Source organism: Carassius carassius, chromosome 4 (genome assembly GCF_963082965.1).
Source record: "Carassius carassius chromosome 4, fCarCar2.1, whole genome shotgun sequence".
In the NCBI taxonomy this organism is placed as follows: domain Eukaryota; kingdom Metazoa; phylum Chordata; class Actinopteri; order Cypriniformes; family Cyprinidae; genus Carassius; species Carassius carassius.
In genome coordinates, this window is record NC_081758.1 from 9,408,253 (window position 1) to 9,428,907 (window position 20,655).

The 20,655-nt window shown below is 35.6% G+C and overlaps 1 protein-coding gene across 1 annotated transcript in view; it reads left to right on the forward strand.

Moving 5' to 3' along the window:
* Positions 1–1,821: 1,821 nt before the first annotated feature.
* Positions 1,822–20,655, forward strand: part of npr2 (natriuretic peptide receptor 2) — a 49,307-nt gene continuing 30,473 nt past the window's right edge. Inside the window, exons 1-7 of the mRNA XM_059546198.1 lie at positions 1,822–2,774; positions 9,894–10,081; positions 12,198–12,311; positions 13,433–13,568; positions 14,714–14,808; positions 15,724–15,847; positions 17,134–17,218. Coding sequence (XP_059402181.1) covers positions 2,075–2,774; positions 9,894–10,081; positions 12,198–12,311; positions 13,433–13,568; positions 14,714–14,808; positions 15,724–15,847; positions 17,134–17,218 — 1,442 coding nt within the window. The 5' untranslated portion in view covers positions 1,822–2,074. The remainder of the gene's footprint in view (positions 2,775–9,893; positions 10,082–12,197; positions 12,312–13,432; positions 13,569–14,713; positions 14,809–15,723; positions 15,848–17,133; positions 17,219–20,655) is intronic.

A 20,655-nucleotide genomic window follows, 5' to 3' on the forward strand; every position in this document is an offset into this window, starting at 1 on the left:
GCCTGCCTGCAGTCCAGATCTTTCACCTATAGAGAACATTTGGCGCATCATTAAACGAAAAATACGAAAAATACGACTACGAACTCTTCAGCAGCTGGAAATCTATATAAGGCAAGAATGGGACCAAATTCCAACAGCAAAACTCCAGCAACTCATAGCCTCAATGCCCAGACGTCTTCAAACTGTTTTGAAAAGAAAAGGAGATGCTACACCATGGTAAACATGCCCCGTCCCAACTATTTTGAGACCTGTAGCAGAAATCAAAATTGAAATTTTGTGCATAAAATTGTAAACTTTCTCAGTTTAAACATTTGCTATGTTATCTATGTTCTATTGTGAATAAAATATTGGCTCATGTGATTTGAAAGTCTTTTAGTTTTCATTTTATTAAAATTTAAAAAACGTCCCAACTTTTCCGGAATTCGGGTTGTATTTATTTGGGGTGTTATTTGAGGGAAATTATATATATATGTACAGTACAGACCAAAAGTTTGGAAACATTACTATTTTTAATGTTTTTGAAAGGAGTTTCTTCTGCTCATCAAGCCTGTATTTATTTGATCAAAAATACAGAAAAAAATGTAATATTGTGATATATTATTACAATTTTAAATAATTGTTTTTAAATTTATTATACTTTAAATTATCATTTATTTCTGTGATGCAAAGCTGAATTTTTAGGATCATTATCACATGATCCTTTAGAAATCATTCTAATATGATGATTCATTATCAAAGTTGGAAACAGTTCTGCTGCTTAATATTTTTTCAGAACGTGATACTTTTTTAGGATACTTTGATGAATAAAAAGTAAAAAAAAGAAAAAAGAAAAAAAAGAAGCTATGTTTTTAAAATATAAATATTTTGTAATAACAATATACACTACTGGTCAGTAATTTGGGGTAAGTAATTTTTTTTCTTTCTTTTTTTTAAATAAAATCAATACTTTTATTCAGCAAGGATGTGTTAAATTGATAAAAAGTGATAGTAAAGAAAATATATTATTAGAATATATATTATTAGAATTTCTTTTTTTTTAAATAAATGCAGTTCTTTTAACCTTTTATTCATCAAATATATTAGACAGCAGAACTGTTTCCAACACTCATAATAAATCAGAATATTAGAATGATTTCTAAATGATCATGTGATAGACTGGATGTTACATGTGACACTGAAGGCTGGAGTAATGATGCTGAAAATTCAGCTTTGCATCACAGGAATAAATTATTTTTTAAAAGTATATTCAAATAGAAAACTATTATTTTAAGCTGTAATAATATTTCACAATATTACTGTTTTTTTCTGTATTTTTGATCAAATAAATGCAGGCTTGATGAGCAGAAGAAACTTCTTTCAAAAACATTAAAAATAGTAATATAAATATATACTGTATATAATGTAGATGTAAGCAAAATCTTAATAGGTCAATATAAACCTTCTAATTAAATTATTATTACTGTGTTTCGGTAGTGACAAACTTGGGGAGAGGAAAAATATTCCAAAACTTTCTGAAAATACAATTTTGAGAATTAACTGCGCAATAACTAGAACGATGTACCTTGGATATTATACAATTTGCATAGGCTAGCCTACATAGACATATTTTGGATATAAAAAAAAAACAACCAACATTTTTTCAAACACTGACTTTGGACCAATTCTGTAGAATGACCCATATAGCTAGGGGAATTTAGATTTCTTACAGTGATAAAAACCTTGAAATTCACCTGAAGGAGATTATTTGACCTGCAGACAGAGGGAGCCGTTAACTAGAGTATCTGTTAGTAGCTGTCATGACGTGCAGGGGCAGTGCGACGGCCGCGCGCGTTGAAGTTTCGCTCATCTGGATGTCCACACACGTACACGCGCGTAGAGTCACACTCGAGAAGTCCATCAAATAAAGCACCAGGAGGCTCTGTCAAGCAATTTAGTCGGGCTACCAGGAAGAAAGGCGTCACGAATGGATTGTACTATTTATTTAAAAGAGGATTTTACTCATTTAAGTTTGATCTGAGAAGAATACATCATCTTACCTTGCGCGCTCACACTTGGAATTGTTTGTCAACTTAAGATGGGACCGGGACTTAGGATGGGATATAGTGTTTTCATTGTGCTGCTTATATATGTACTCATACCGGGATGCAGAACAGAAAAAGGGAATATCACCGTAGCGGTGATGCTGCCCGACAATTTGAAGTATTCGTGGGCATCGCCGCGCGTCCTCCCCGCGATCCGCATGGCGCAAGAGAAGATTCATAAGAGCGGACTTTTAAAGGGACACACCATCAACCTCCTTAACTTCAGCACAGAGGATTCCTCTGGTTCTTGCTCGGAAAACGAGGCACAAATTATCGCCGTGGACACAAAGCTTTACAACAAACCAGATGCGTTCATTGGACCCGGCTGCACGTACTCGGTCGCGTCCGTCGGACGGTTCGCGTCCCACTGGAAACTCCCTCTGATCACCGCGGGAGGACCAGCGTATGGTTTTGAAAAGTCGGACGAGTTTAAAACTATTGTCAGGACGGGCCCGACCACCACGAAAATCGGAGACTTTGTCAGTTATCTGCACGCGCATTTTAACTGGAGCAGTCGAGCGCTGATGATATTCCACGACCTCAAACAAGACGACCGGCCTCATTACTTCCTCTCCGAGGGCATTTACATGATACTGCAACAGGAGAACATCACCGTGGTGGCTTTCCCTTATGAAGATCCACAGTCTTTAAATTATAAAGACATCATCACATTTATAAAGGACAACGGGAGAAGTAAGTTTAGATGCAGTTCAAAAAAGATTTGATGATTCTAGCCACTATGTTTAAACCACTAAAATTAAAACTATAACAATAAAATAAAATAAAAAAGTACCATCATCCATTGAGGTAAAGGTACTGAATTAATATATCATGTTAATAATAATGATGTTTACATTTTACTCAATATCCAAAAAACCTTGATGGTGTTCTTTTAAATACCATGGTACAAGAAAATGTGAAACATTTCCATCTGATGTATACTGTGGTACCCCACTGAATATTCAGTCATAAGTAGGATACACACAGTTAGGAAATTACTTTTAAGTTTTATTTAGAAATTACCACATTAAACGTCTTTTTTATGTTACATGAAAATATATTTTATAGTGTCATACTCTACATTTTACAATATTCATATAGAAATTATCTCTAAACTCCCTGTTATAAAGATGAAAATATACGTTTAGATTCAGTTTATTTGTATATTCATTCCGTATGATATTGTACATTAGTATTTCACATCATACTTAAAAGAAATAGTGCTACCATATTGGAAAATACCATATATCAAATACTACAGTATTGCTATCTGTTACCCCTTACACACACACACACAGGGTTTACCTTCTTTAATCAATCGTGTTTGTGTTATTGCATAAAGCATCCCTCCAAGGAAACCAGATTGATATTCTTGATCCAATACATCTAAAATCTGAAGACTACAATGAGGCATTGATAGCTTTGGTTTAGGACTGACACCACCTGTGTTCCCCTGGGCTGTATTTTTGGCCCTGTGGTGCCCTGTGCGAGTTATTTACAGCACCACCAAAACAGGACGGCATGCACCCTATTCACAGTTAATAAAGCAATGTAGTCAACATCTATGGACGCCTTGTGTACAGTAACCCACCAAACACTTATTTTTTTATTTTATTTTTTACAGTTTTTACAAATTTCTTTAACTGAAACACATTGGAAATTTGTAGGCAAAACTCAAAAGATACAGCTGAGTTAAGCAGAAAAAAAAATTCCTCAGGCAATAGAATTACTTAAGAATGTACATTTTTTTTAGTTCCTTACAAAACACAAATGAACTGTTTTTTCAAATACACTAAAAAGACAATACGCCAAACAAATGATTCAAACAAATGATTCTTGATAAGAAGAGGGTTCTTTGTTGAATTTACAGGGCTGCAGAGAAACCTTGAAATCCGTTATTTTCAAGAGTGTGGCTTTATTCCTTGCTTTGTTACTGTGCTTGACATTCTGATAACCCCTTGAGCTGTCAAACACAGTTATTGTTGCAGGAATGCAATAACGCATGGAATGAGGAGAACACATTATGTATGTCATTGAGGATGTCTTTGTGTCTCCACTCAGGATATTAGTGTCTTATATTTTGTTTAATTCCCTGAAGATTCACACAGCACAATATACTAAACATCACAATATATTAATGCACTTCCGATTTAATTTAAAACATTTGATAGTAAATTTGAGAGCACACAGCTGGTCAATGAGCTGTAATGCATGAACACTGATTGTACAACAATACCGAATGATATTATGCATTAAGTCCAGATTTATTAGATTGTTTATATCCACATGTTGAGAAAGACCAAATGCAATTACTCTGAATTGATATCACCGTAAATAAGTAAATAGATTTTTTTCTCACCTTTTTTTCTTTTAAAAAACAACCATGTTAGATTAGAGTGCTCTCGGACAGAGGATCTGTAATAAAGGAGTGTTGCGACAAATAAACAGATTTTCACATTTAGACTCACATTTTCACTATTGTTTCTCTTGTTAAATATATACGCACATAAACAGTTGGATGGTCTTCTAAAACTCATTTAATATCATTTAGGCAAGGAAAATTAATTTTCACCCCTACTGGTTATCAGATGTATCAGGAAAGTTTTTGTTTCCAGCCTCGGGACAATTATAAATGTGAACTGATGTTTCTTTAACTATAGAGATGTACCAAATAATTATGTTTTGTCAGGTGAAAGTTGCTCAGATATTTTTCACTTTAAAGTAATTAGGCCATTATTCCTGATAAGCTGAATGGGGCACCATGCATTGCATTTTTGATGGGACACCAGTGTTGCATGTCAAGTCACCTTTATTTATATATAGCTTTTAAAAATACAGATTGTGTCAAAGCAACTGTACAGCATTAATTAGGAAAATAGTGTGCCAATAATGGAAAATGACAATAGTAAACACTCATTAAAGGCTCAGTTCAGTTTAAATAGTATCTGTGCAATCAAGTCAACGATATCGCTGGAAATTAAGTGTCATGTGCCGTCTTTCTGTGATGACAAATATTTGTTAAATAAAACTTGTTGAAATAAAGACATATTTAGGATACAAACCATACACTGACAAAGCACAACATATTTCATAGTGATAGCATTATTATCTCTGCAGTGCAGCTCTTTTGATTTCAACGGTACATAAAATCAATCAGATTTGTCTGGTGAGAGGCTGAAAACAGCTGAGCTGGCAGGCAAGATGCAGCCCATTCAGTACGGTCAGACCGCATTTACTGGTTAGATGGTCTCACTGATTCCCGTTTAGTATTTCTGGTGCCTTATATAATTGGCTGATTACATTGTGTTTGCCACAGTTAAGTATTTTTTCATGAAATATCAAAGGTAGGAAATGTGTTCTGAACGCAGCCTGACCAGCACTGACCTAAACACAACCTCAGGCTACTCATGAACTTGCTTAGTTGTTTTAAAATGTCTGAATGATTCATGATTTGGAATTTCTCCTAACTTATGAACAAGGTTTGCACAACATAAATGGCTGTCTTAAGTTTTAGTCATTATAATGTTAAGAATCCAATCATAAGAAAAATGTTTTCAGATACATGTTATGCCAAATGTAGTCTTCAACAAAAGTGTGGTATTTATGTGAGTCTGGGTAGGTTTTCATCCCTTTGTCTAAATAAGTCTGATCAATGACTTTAGTTGCTGAATCCACACTGCCATGGCAACACAAATCCATGTCTCCCAGTGTCTCCTTTGAACATACAAAGCAAAAGGCAAAGGAAAGCGCCATGCTGCTTACAGCTTTTCACAAAGACGTTAACTGTCATTTTACAGTCAGTGTTCAATAAAGAATATGCTCCATCAACATCAATAGATAAAAATGAAGGAAGGTTCAATCACAGTGATGTACAGTCACTTTAATTGTATTCTGTTACTAGACTGCCTCCAGATTTTTGCACTTATCATAACCTCACTCTGTCATGTTTGGATTTATCAGTGCTGTAGCCTATGTTTACAAAAGTAAGTACGTCACCAAAATAAGCGATACCATCAGACGCACATGACTTTTATCTGATAATTTTTACCTTATCGTTTAAAAGCCTTTGGGAACATTTCAACCTACTGTAGATTGTTCTGACATTTAACTACCCGGTTATAGTGTGTGAACATTGCAACATTTAGAACACTTTTATAGCTAATTGCTTGCAGTTGCCGTTTTACTGTTAGCTTGATTGACTGCTCACAGATCCTGATTAGCCATGTCTTGTACTCACTTGTAAGATGCATTTATTAACATATTGCAAGTAAAAGAGAGCCATGTACGACCTTTTGAACTGGATTTAACTCTAGTAATGCTAAGGTAATGAGTCCCATCTGAAATAAGCTTTTATAAATGTTGTAGTAATCCAAGTTGTGGCAGGGATTGTAGTGGATGTAGCTGTGAGAGAAAAAAAAACATCTTCTAATGCGACCATTCAGTTTGAAACCTGACTTATGTCGTGTTTTAATACTCTTCCCCATCTACCCCATCTCTCAATTTATCAATATATAAAGTATAAAAATTGATTCCATTAACATGCATTAATAACACTGTTATAACTATTTAATTACTGATAGAGCCCCCACAAACCAACAAGAAATACAGCAAAAATTTACAAAATTGGATATTGAACCGTTGTGCTAGCTAATGCATCCATACACCTGCACATTCATGTTGATGGGCCAGATTTTATTATGATTATTTTTAATGTATTTGCCTGTTTATTGACATCTCAAAATAGCAGTGGTTTACGTCAAGAGACATCAGAATGTCTCTCTCCCATCATTCCTCAATGAGTTTAGTTGCTATGACCCTGAGGTCAGATTAAATAACGTTTTTGGTTGTTGTTGTTTGAGCTCGTTCAGTTTGTGAACTCACATTCCATACATTGGTGCGATAATGATCTGCCCTAGGCTGTGAAGTGTCATCACAAACCCTTTCTTCTTCCCTTTTTTGTGTCCTTTTTGCCTCTTTACTGGTTAGACACTCAGCAATGAGCAAGTGATGAAGAAGTGTGATCAGAAAATTTGGCAAGATGCATTCAAACTCTTATTGCCCACATGAACACTTTTCCCTTTCTTTTGGTTTAAATGTGGGAAACAGACAGAAGCTTTTTTTCTAATGGCCAGCTTTGTCTCATTTTTTATACGTACATATTTGTACGTAACATTTACATGAAAGCATACTTTTCTTGTATGCACTAGCAGCATCTCTTTTCGTTGCTAATCACTGAAAATCATGAAGGCTTTCAAAAGCACACATCACCTGAAACATGACATGCCACAATCAGTGATGAAGCGCATGTGAATTGCAGAGCATTTGACATCATCGATATAAAATCTTTAAGGGACCAAAATTTTAATTTGAACAATTACTGAGTTTGTAGATGAAGATAGGTGAATAAAGAATTGAATTTGGATCTGTTCCTCAAACACAATCAGATGGATTCTAAAAATAGTTCTGAGTGGTTTTTAGCATGTTACTATGCTGTTGCTATGTTATTTTGGTTGGTTGTTAGGTACTTATTTACTAGGTCATGTAAAAAAAATCCCTCTTTCTAATTAAATCTAATTCATTCATTCTGATTAATTCTAAATCAAGCTGCAAAATTTGATGTATGTCTGCAGCAAAAATGAAGCAGGAGGTGCATGGCAAACTCAAATGCAACTGTCCAGTCGTATAATAGTTTAAATATCTATCCCTTAGAATAAGCAATAATTATAATGATGCATTCCTGATTTATTTGTTTCTGAATCATAAGTAAATGCTATTTTTCATCATGGCAGAAGGTTAATTCTTTACCTTTCAAATGAATGAAAGCAGATTAAAACCAAATGTCAAATAGCCGAATAGGAGATGGTGCCAAGCTGTGTTTTTGTATGAAAGAGTGGGCATTAGTTCACTCAAATGTTTCAACTACACAAGTTCCAAACATACAGCTAAAGCACAAACAATAGACCAGAGTGTGCATTTTTCACTGTTGAAAAGACTGCAATTAAAGGAATTATACAGTCCTTTTTAAAAATCAAACTCACTGCATATTAAATGTCTGCTATGATAAAGTGAATCAATGACACTTTTTATTCTTCATATGACATCAGCATATTTTCAAAGAGTTAAAAACAGTTACATCAGCTTTGTTTGCCACCAGTTGTGACAATTTTGAATAAACAAAGCACCACTGAGCATCTTTTGTGCAGTGCACAAAACAAATGATGTTGGCATGACTAACAAAATGTTCAAGTGAAAACACCAAAAAAAAAAACAAAAAAAACAAACAACACCCAAACACATTTCAAAACCTCATCATAGACAATTTTGAAACAAAATGTTCTCAACCAGTTTCCATGGGCTTTGTATCAGCCAGACTCAGGCCGATCCTTATAAATTCTATAACACCGCTGAACATTTTCCTTGCCTTTTTGTGTATTTGTTTTGGAGTACGTCCAGGAGACAGCAGGACTACTTGGCATGCATTTGTCTATGCTATAAGAGCTGAGGATTTGGGGGCTGAGAGGCAGACTGGGGCCGGCTTTGGTCTAGAACTTAAGGAAATGTCTGCTAACTGGGAGTCTGGCCCCTGAGCTGGCAGAAGAAGTACTGAAAGACACTGCTAATGGAAATAATGCTTATAACATAGACACCAAGGAAAATATACACATATGCACGTGTGCATTAATATGCTGCCATGCAGCGGGGAAGAGTTCTGTCCTTCGATCCATCCTCTTAAAAACCAGGAGCACCCCACAAAACATTTTCATTTGTGCATTTTGTGGAATTTGCTATAAATCACTGTAAGAATGTAAGAATTATTTGTAATGTTAACTGAAAAAGAATGCAACAATTATTTAATAAAAACCTGTTAATTAGTAAGTTATCTTACCATATAGGGGAAAAAAATATAATAGAGCTTACCTTTTATTTAGTAACAATTCATGTACTTTTATAGTAAAATACTATCAAATGTACTATTAGTAATAAATGTACTATATAAAAAAAACAAGTAATATAAGTAACTGTAAAAAAACTTAACCTGACGTCTGACACTTCACATTTGATGGTATTTTGCAACATGAAATTAAAATAAATGAAATGCTAGCTAAGGGGCCGTTCCCATATCGCGCCTAAAAACGCGTGGAAAACGCTAGGCGCGCCGCTTTCTCTTTCTTTCCAAAGCGCTTGGGCAGTTGCGCCCCTGAGGCGTCTGCCTTTGCTAAGCAACCATGACGTGCTCTCTCCATGAAGACGCGGAAATTTCAGCAAAGGATAAATGGATTTGCAGCTCTAAAAATCGCTTGCAGTAGCTCTGCTACTAAATTTATTTAAAAATGGCAATCTATATATAACTATGATTAGCTGTTCCTTCATCTTGGCTGAGCTTTCAACGTTGTTACGGGAAAGGATGAAGCTGATTGGTTAGTTCTTGTCACATGACCCGCAGTGCGCTTGCGGCATTATGAAAAGTTGAAATGTTTTTAACTCGATGCGGTGCGGACGCGCTTGGAAAAAACGGGTGCGTCGCGTCGCGACCGCGTCGCTTACATTATGAGCGCGCATACCGCGCGCCTACATTGGAAATAACGAACTTGAGCGCGCAAAAGACTTGATATGTGAACGGCCCCTAAGAGGCCTCCAGTTAGCAGACATTCCCTTAAGTGTTAGATCAAAGCCGGCCCCAGCCTGAATCAGAATCACTGTCACAGAATCAGAATATCATTAGAGCACCAGATATATTTACGCTGAAAATGTAAAAAAGAAAAAAAAAACAATCTAAAGGGTTTTTTTAATCTTCTTTTTTTTCTACCACAGTTGTGTATATCTGTGGGCCTCTACAGACATTTTTCCAAATAATGAAGCTCTTTGAAGATGAGGTAAAGAACCCGGAGGACTATGCCATCTTTTACCTTGACGTGTTTGCAGAGAGTTTAAGTGGTGATGTTCCAATGCCCTGGAAGGGTTCAGAGATACAGTGGAACGACCCCATCAAGCTATTTCAGGTATAATTAATAATTCCCATAATAACTACTGAGCTTTTGCATTACATTACCAGTTGCATTTGTCTGCTTTTGCTTTTGATATCGAACGAGTAACTGCTTAACACTTTGAATTGTCTACCTTACATTATGATTCAAGGTGAGTAATTTTGATTTTTTTTCATGTTAATATACTTCTTTAATGCAGCATTAAATTTGAAGGATTTTGTCAAGTTATTTTAACTGATTTTATTTATTTGAATAATTCTCACTTAGCTGAAAAGCCTTCCTGGTTACGTTGATTGTGAATAGTACATTAGGCTTCCATTTACTTAAATTAGTGATTTTGCAGTAATTTCGTCCCTAAGGTTGATTAATGCAGCTAGACTGAAGAAAAAAGGAATATGTGATACATAAAATATTACTTTTGGAATTAACAGTTAAAAATAATATGGAATGTACACAATAACACTTCTATTTTCAAATACATATGGGTAGAAGGCTTGGGTGGTCCAGTGAGGGCCCTAGATAGATGTCTTTGGGGCCACCCACCCCTCATGGCCCTACCTTATCTCACTTTAATTGACAAATGTAAAATGCAACATTATATTTTCTTTTATACTTGCATTTAAGTATCATAGACAAGAGAGAATGTATAACTTTATGTGTTTTTGGGTGTAAACGTAAACATCCGCACCACATATATAGATTTTTTTTTTTTTTATTGTTAAAGAGCTTTTTTGCAATTTTTTCTTAAACCATCTTCAGAGTTACCATCAAAATAATTGAGTGCTATTAAATGTAGCCTTTCTTGTCGTGCTTTTTAAATTCAGTCTTTAAAATATTTTGATTGACAGGTAATTGAGTCAAAAGGCTCAGGGACCATTTAGAGAGTATTTTTAACCGTTATTTGGAGTTGTTCCTTTAGGCAGTTTAATGTGCATTACACAGCAGCCTAATGTGATCAGCAAGTAATAACTTGCTTTTATATAAATGCCTGAACCTTATTGTCCAGAATGACACACTTTAATGTGTCTTACATTTTCAAAGACTCCAGTGTTTTGACACAGATGACTCTGATGAAGTTGATTGTAAAAAAAAAAAAACAGTGACTTGGTGTATGTAGTGTCAAGGTGTCAATATCATAATCCAGTGAAAAATAAAGGTGTATACTTCACACTAGGGAAGGTTGGTATGACCAGATTTGGTCACTTTATTTTAAGGTTCAATTCTCACTTAACAAACCATTAACTATGACATTTGCCCCTCAATAAACCACTAATTTGCTGCTTACTAATAGTTAGTAAGATAGTTTTTAAGTTTAGGTATTGTTAGGGATGTAGAATATGTGCATGTAGAATATATGCTTCATAAGTACTAATAAAAAGCCAATATATTAATAATAGGCATGATAATAAGCAACTAGCTGATAGTGAGAACTGGTCCCTATACTAAAGTGTTACCTCAAAATCTTTCACAGCATAAGTAATTTTACATCGCACATCTAACTGCATTTATGTGTTTGTTTGTTTATAAACTGAATGCACACAAACCAAAAGTTAAGATTATTATGATAATTCTGGTAGAAGGAACACTTTTAACTACAAATCAGAACAGTATGCTAAAAGTATAACCAGGTGAAATATGCAGAAAGAAAAAAAAAGAAAAAAAAAGAAAGTGTAAATCAGTACAATTACAATAAAAATAGACTGACACACTATGTGTGATATAAGCGCTCTGAAAACATACAATAGCTTAGTGTGTTCTTAAATGTGTTTTATGTAAATGTGTTAAATATATTTTTTTATCTGTTGATTAGATGTAAAAAAAAAACAGACTGAATGATTTGTTCACTGACTGACACATAAATTATGATTAAAATTTTAGTTTGTTCTTCACACTAAACTATTGAATGACTTTAATAATGCACAAGTAAAGAATAATAAACAAGTCAAGAAAAGAAAGTCAACATATGAGTCAAGTGAGTAAATGATGTAAAAGTTGTAAATTGTATGGCTACGTTTTTATTTAAGAACATACTCAGTGACTTCTTATGTCAAGAAATGTATATTTGCCTATGGGTGATCATGTATTTTTTTATAACTTACTATCTGACTGTTTTTTTTCTCCATCTCTCTAGTCTGTGTTCATTGTAACATACCGAGAGCCAGACAGCCCTGAGTATACCGCTTTTCGCAAAGAACTCCACAAGAGAGCAATGCAGGATTTTAATGTAAAATTGGAGCCCTCAATGGTGAGTTGCTCATAAGCAAGATCAGGTTTTGGCATATATGCACAGCCATCTGTCACATCAGATTAGACTAGCGTAGTTCTCTTTTGGCCTTCTATCACTGTCTTGAAAATATTGGAACGTTCAGTTCAGCTCTATAGGCTTTCAGGATCTAAACTGTGTTTCCTTTTACCACAAGATCAGATATGACACTTAAAAGTGCTTGAATCATAAGTTTGGCTTCCTCATGTCAGTCCCATTTTCCTGAATCAGCTGTACCCTTTGATAAAAGTCGGAAACAACTCCCCAAAAACCTTGGATCCACATGTAGTTGCCAAATGAAAACATTCAGGAAATGAATCCTTAAAGCCTTTGAGTACATACTAAAATGAGCTGCAATTATGAGAAAGTTAGAAATAAAATTTCTGCTTGCAATAATTATACCAGTTATATAATACCTATCCAGTCTATCATGCATAATTTCGATGTCTACAGTTTCTCCAAAATGTATTTGGACACGTAAGCTCTTAAACACACTTAAAAATATCTGAATGCCATTGCATTAGAAACTAAATATGAATGCAAGTGGCATCTGCAAACAAATGCTACAGCTTACTAACTTAATTTTACTGAGCTATTTTTACAATGACTTTTAACCAACCTCTCCCAAGGGGATTTTTAGTAAATGTATGAAGTTAGTTCTCCTCAAGGTCAAGTCACCTTTATTTATATAGCGCTTTAAACAAAACAGATTGTGTCAAAGCAATCACACAGGTCATACAGAAGTGTCTTTACAGAGTAACCACAGGCGTAGCTCATCACATTACCTATTTTTGACAATCTCAATTTTGACTTTGTTGTTTCATAACTTGGAACTTCATTAACGTGATATGAATTGAATTTACTTTAAATATATTTGTTGTCTAATGCAATGGCATTTCAGTTTTTAAATGTTTTATAACATTTGGGGTCACTGTACTAAATTAGTTTATTAGTCTATTAGTTTTACCTCAACTCATTTTATCTTCACTAGAGGACAACAGCCATATCATTTTTCTGCACTCCCCATTTCTGTACAGGATGACATTTAGTTTTAGATTTCTTGATGTTTCTTTGTAATGAATCTATGTTTTGCCTTTCCTCAGATGGATTTTATTGCCGGCTGTTTCCATGATGGTTTTGTGCTATATGCAAAAGCCCTCAGTGAAGCATTAGCAGAAAACGTGTCTCAGAATGATGGAATCAACATAACTATGAGAATGCAAAACCGCAGGATCTGGGGTGTGTTGAGTCTTCCCAGTTTACAAATACAAAGAAATATGTTTGATAAAAGCATTCAGAATGCTTTGATGTTCATATCAATAGGATGATCAAAGATTACAACGTTTAAGTGCTTCACAGTTTGAGGACGTGATGACAAGTATCTCGGTTTTTAACAGCAGTGTCAAGCTGGAGTGTTTTGGCAACTCTTGTCTGTAAACTCACAGCCTCTCTTGCAGGGAGTGTAGAGGTCAGAGTCCTTGATTTAAATCATGTCCCAGCTAGCTTGTGGATGGAAAATCTGTTTCTAATACACAACCCAGCTGCTGAGCTCTCTCCCTGGAGGAAACTATGCACACTGCACCAAACACATACAGCAACCAGGCATAATACTGAATGCGAAAAACAAAAAAGTATTGTTTTCAGTCAAATATATAAACATACTGAAAACAAGATTAATTTAGAGAGAAGAGAATATATATTGAATTACATATTTTCCTTCAGAGCCCTGAATACATTACTTAACCAAAACTAATTACCGTAAACAAAACTTGGCCACAGTATCTATATTTTTTCTGCATGTCATGTGTGGGGCTCCGTAGAAAAACAAGCAATTCAAGATATTGATTTTGCTTTCTGATGAAGCTTTTATAGAAAAAAATAAATAATTCAAGATATATGCAAGATATATTATCTTAATATTTAACAGGTTTTAATGATTTACACTATTTGCATCTCAGCTTTACTCGCTTTAAGGCTTTTCAGATATTTTACTGGAAAAATATTGAAAATAAATTGTGGAGAATGACATAAAAAAGACAAATAATAATAACTGATATCTGTTGCTTCTCCTAGAGAACAATGTAAACTGATATTACATTTTCTGAATTTCTTGAGAGAAATCTTTCACACGTCTCTTTTAGAAATATAAACGAGAGATTCTAGTGTCCACAAAATCAAACATCTGAGATTTCACAATGAACTCTCTAGTAATATCTAATGGCAGAGCTTCCTCTCAGTAAAACATTTTTTTCTCTCTGTCTTAAAATTTTTTTGTTGGCTAACACAGAGGAAAGAATACATGACCTTTTAACTTCATACCATTGAAAGCAACACTCAGATAGAAATGTTTATTTGATCCCTGGGATTGTGTTTGTTTATCACAGGGGTGACTGGCCTTGTTAGCACAGATCGGAACAATGCCAGAGACACAGACTTTAGCCTTTGGGGAATGACTAACCTGAAAACTGGACAATACGCAGTAAGTAGAATGTCCTTTTGGAATCAAACGGTCTCTTCTGCTGCCAAATAAGAGTTTCAGAACCCATGAGTATCAGCAGTAGTAACTGAGATGTCTGCTTTTGAAAGCATCAGAAATAACATTATGAATGATGAAGCTTTCCTCTGGAATGTTTCTATAATGAAAATCTTTTTGATAGACAGGTGAAAATAAATTAAAGATTTGAGCATATGTAGAACAACCGTCTAATTTAACCCACATGCCACATTTTCCATAATTACTGTAAATGTGGCTGTGGTTGGACGGTTCGGCATACCAAATAATGTGTTGTTTAAAAATAAAATCCTTTACTCGCCCTTCTGTCCTAATCAAAAGCATGTGTTCATGAGCTTGTAAGTGTATGTTTTGTTCATTTTTCCATTTAACTTGTTCATTCATAAATGTTCCTGGAGGCTTGCTTGATTTAGAGAGGTCTATTGCAACAAAAATATGAAAAGAAGCTGGTAACAAAGCGAGTTATCGTGCATTGTTGCTATAGATACCCCTTATGTCACCAGTATATTCAGACTTTTTTTTTTCATCAGACAATGTTGTACAGTATATACACACTCTAAATCCTGTGCAGAAAAAAATCATATACCATAATCATATAGTTTAAATATTTTCCGTATAACCATAGACTAAATAAAGTACAATTGCCTGGTTTTGTTATCTTTCTTTTTATGTTATATAATGCAAGATGTTGTTTTCTTGTCTGAAATGGGTTGCACTTTTTTTTTAAGGTGTCCTTAGTGCAGTGTAATTATTTGACTTACGAGTATACTGATACATAATTATATAATTTACTGTTATGTAACAAGGACACTGTGAAATAAGGTGTTACCCTGAAATGCTTTTCCACTTTAAATATACTTATGAGTATACTTTGTTACACAGATTGTTGGTTACTACAATGGGACCAGTAAAGAAATCCTGTGGTCCCCAACAGAGAGAATTCAGTGGCCAAAGGGTTTCCCACCCCTGGACTACCCACCGTGTGGATTCTCCCCATGCAAGGAAGGTAGGGACTTTTTTAGTGGAAACTCTTCCAACACACAACATGGTTTTGGTAATTGCATGCTGCTGTTAGGTGACCCTTTACTCAGTTTTATTGGTTCAACTGAATTAAATTATTCCGTTTTGGTTTATTTTTGACTGACTCAAAATCTTTCATCTGTGGAAGTTCTATATGATGTAGTTATCACTGTTCAGCAGGAGAGCAAGCACTATACATATCCTTTCTATATTAATCAGACACACTGTAGATCACAAACACTGTATCAGTTTATATATATATATATATATATATATATATATATATATATATATATATATATATATATATATTTATATATACATATATATATATATATATATATATATATATATATATATATATATATACAGTACAGACCAAAAGTTTGGACACACCTTCTCATTCAAAGAGTTTTCTTTATTTTCATGACTATGAAAATTGTAGATTCACACTGAAGGCATCAAAACTATGAATTAACTAATTATATATGGAATTATATACATAAAAAAAGTGTGAAACAACTGAAAATATGTCATATTCTAGGTTCTTCAAAGTAGCCACCTTTTGCTTTGATTACTGCTTTGCAAACTCTTGGCATTCTCTTGATGAGCTTCAAGAGGTAGTCACCTGAAATGGTCTTCCAACAGTCTTGAAGGAGTTCCCCGAGAGATGCTTAGCACTTGTTGGCCCTTTTGCCTTCTGTCTGCGGTCCAGCTCACCCCTAAACCATCTCGATTGGGTTCAGGTCCGGTGACTGTGGAGGCCAGGTCATCTGGCGCAGCACCCCATCACTCTCCTTCTTGGTCAAATAGCCCTTGATGCCTTCAGTGTGACTCTACAATTTTCGTAGTCATGAAAATATAGAAAACTCTTTGAATGAGAAGGTGTATCCAAACTTTTGGTCTTTACTGTATATATATATATATATATATATATATATATATAAAGAAGAAAAAAAGAAGATGTTTAGGTACCTTTTGTGGTATAACTTGGCAAATATCTAGATGCACAATGTGCTCAATTTCTGCTGATTCAGTTTAATCTGCTGCATACTCCACAAGCTGGCACTTACAAAACAGACCCGCAAAATTGGCAATTGCACAGAGCAAGCTGCATTCAGCAGACTTTGTGGGCGTCGTTAAATGAATTGCATAATTTCTTAAGTGAATTAAGCATCAGGTGGCACAATTTCTTCTTTGTGAATTCCTCCTTAGTATGCTCATTAAGTTACTGAATTAAAAGTTTTATATAATTGTTATTTAATTCCCCAGATCATCTTCCTGTCCTTGGAATAGTGGCAGTTGGGTCTGGACTGGCCCTCATCATTTTTGGAATCTCCAGTTTTCTCATATACAGGTACATTATTTTTTACTTCAAGCTTAACTGTAATTATTTTAGTTTGCATATTAATGACAATATGTGGAATACCTGAGAGAGGCGAAGAAGACTTGCTTGAACCAGCATATGTTTCTTTTTCAGAGGATTTTCAGGAAAAGCTTCTATAGGTGCCAGAGTCTAATTTACATGACTGTTGCCAGAGCAACTGCTCAGCAGTTGTTTAAGTGAAAACATTTTCTGAGGCAAATCCAGATTGTCTAAAAACGTCAGTGCTTGTTTCACTTTGTAATTCGATATTTTCAAAAAATATTTGGCTGTGCTATTGACCTCAATGCCTCAATTATGACTAGACACAGATGGAATCTGTGGACACTGCATTTTCTGAGCTGATTTTGAAAGAAAATCTGTGGAATTGTATGGAATAGATTTAAAAAAATGTGTTAAACAATACTGAGAGTTTTGGCTTTTCAGTACCTGAAATCATGAGGAAATTACTATAGACACGTTTGGAAGCTGCAGATTTTTCTGTTGAGTTTTACTAGATTATGACTGATACAAGATAAGATAATTATGAAAAAATTGGCTATTTTGAATTTTAAGTGAAGTATAATTTAAATATACATATGTTATATTGATGCTTCCCTAAATAATAATAATAATAATAATAAACTACAGAAAAAAGGTTTGTCATTCTAATTTCTAATGAAGCATCTCATCTCTAAATCTCTTTGAATTAAGTAAATAGTAAGTGAATAGGGTGGGATGGTTTTCTGATTTTGTGACTCCATACTAGCCTGGTTAAAACCAGACCCTTTTCAGTTGAAACTGAGTTAGGGTCTGGCAAAGCCTTTTAGACGTCTCGTTTCTAAAGGGGCGTCACCGACGGACCTCGTTCAAATGCCTCTGGGCGCAATTGGATAGACCTAAAACCAATCAGAGCGATGAAGGAGATGACGTATGCACCAACGGGGCAAGCTGGTATATTAGACTTTTTCCGAATCCAGTCGGTAAGACAGCGATAACATCTTTTTTTGATATGAAGGCTTCAAGTGTTGTTCTTTGCTCGGATTTTAACGCAAAGTTAAAGTTTACATCACTTAAAACAGACACGATAGCAGTTTCGAACGAATGTTGCTCTGCAGCATCCATCTTTGTAATGTACAAAATCTGCTTTACCGTCGCTGCGCTGTCGTCATCGTGTAAACCCCGCCTCAACGTTTCTGATTGGTGCTGCGATTTCGGCGGCACAGAAACGAGCTAGATAGTCCTCTTTGCCAGACTATTCTGTAGAGAGAATTAAAATTCGCCGGAAGTAGTCTGGGTTTTCCCAGGCTAACTCCATACATCATATTAAATTAAATTAAATTAAATTAAATTAAATTAAATTAAATTAAATTAAATTAAATTAAATTAAATTAAATTAAATTAAATTAAATTAAATTAAATTAAATTAAATTAAATTAAATTAAATTAAATTAAATTAAATTAAATTAAATGTATAGTCAGAAAAGTTTTCAACTTAACTTTACTTGAATTTAAATTAGTGCAAACATGGTGTTTCAATCAGAATGTTATTTTTTATTTAAGACACACTCCTCAGGTGTGTATGCTCCACATGATACCTACCTACATTTTTAGTGAAGTCTTGTGCATGAATTCATTTTTTTTTTCAACTACTTCACTTTAAAAGGTCTGTTAGAACAGTCTACAATTTTAGCATGTTTCCCTTTTTTTCTAAAATCGGAGAGGATATTACTGAATAGTATGGAACGACATCTTGTGTAAAAGAGAATTGTAGAAGCTTACTCATGGATTATATAAATGGGCTCATGTCCAGTATAGTCAACACTATGAGACGAATATTGATGTTAGCTCCTCATGGATACTAGAATAAATATTGCAGTTGCAGCAGAGGTAGACTTATTATTGGACTTGTCATTCTCTCATCTGAACTTGGTTTAAAAAAATGTATCTAATATGAAAATGTTGTTTAAGGACATCCGCTCTTACGAGAGTACTATCATGTTGCGTAAACTAGCCTATGCTACGGGAACCCAATGTAAAATGCAGTGCGTGCTTTGTAATGTCCACACATATATTCCCAAGGGCATGTGCCCAGGGTATACACAATAGTGGGTAAATCCAGACCAACGAACGTGGGTCTGAGAATATAAAATGACCATCTCGAAGGACATGGGTGCTTATTATACAGTATAACAGTCAGGAACGACATGAGTCAGACTAAACTGCATAAAAGCAAGGCTAACATCAGTTGGACATCTGAGCCAGAGGGACAGATATGATTGTAGAATTACAGTGAGGGAGGACCTAAGTCAGCCTGACCTGCTAGCAGCACGCTCATAAAACACTGTCTACACGATGCCGAGTCAGGCAGATCAGTGGATATTACACCTAGACTGACAACAGCTTAGCCTGCGAGGCAGGAACTTCCAGGTTATAGAACCTTATGAATGTAGATGGGGAGGCCCTGCCTGCCATCATACAAATGTCCTGGAGTGAAACTCCACTGGACCATGCCCACGAGGAGGCCATGCCTCTTGTGGAATTAGCTTTGATGCCCAGTGGGCTCTGTTTCGACGTGGCTAGGCCCTTAGTGCAGCCACCAAAAGAAACAAAGAGCTGCTCTGACTGTCTGAAAGCAGCAGACTGTCCGACATATATCCTCAGCGCCCTGACCAAGCAGAGGAGGTTCACATCGCCCTCACTATCAGATCTTGGAAGAGCTGACAGTGAAATGACTTTTGCTCTGAACGGAGTGGAAGGCACTTTTGGGACATAACCGTGTCTCGGTTAGAGAATGACTTTAGAGTTGTTATGTCCAAACTCGATACACGTAGCACTCACAGAGAGCGTGTGCAGGTCACCCACTCGCTTGACCAAGGCGAGAGCCACAAGGAAAGCAGTCTTAAATGAAAGATACCGCAAATCCACAGACTGCAGCGGTTCAAAGGGGCCGCCCTTCATAGCATCCAGGACCATGGAGAGGTCCCAGACTGGAACCAGAGGGGGCCGGGGAGGGTTTAATCTTCTAGCACCTCTCAGGAAACGAATGATGAGATCATTCCTTCCCAGTGGCTGGCCAAGCATAAGTTTGACAAACGCTGCTATGGCAGCAACGTACACTTTGAGCATGGAGGGGGACCTGCCCTTCTCCAACAGCAACTGTAAGAAGGAGAGAATCTCCGCAACGCTACAGCATTGTGGGTCTATGTTTTGACCCGAGCACCAGCCGGATACACTGACCACTTTGAAGCGTAAAGCCTTCTAGTAGAAGGCGCTCTTGCCTGTGTAATAGTGTTCAACACTCCCTCTGGGAAGTCCACGGGTACCCGTTGATTGCCCAGACATGCAGGGCCCATAAGCCTGAGAGAGGATATCCCTCTTCACCGGAATCAGCCATGGGGTCGTGCTCACTAGTTGCATCAGCTCTGGGA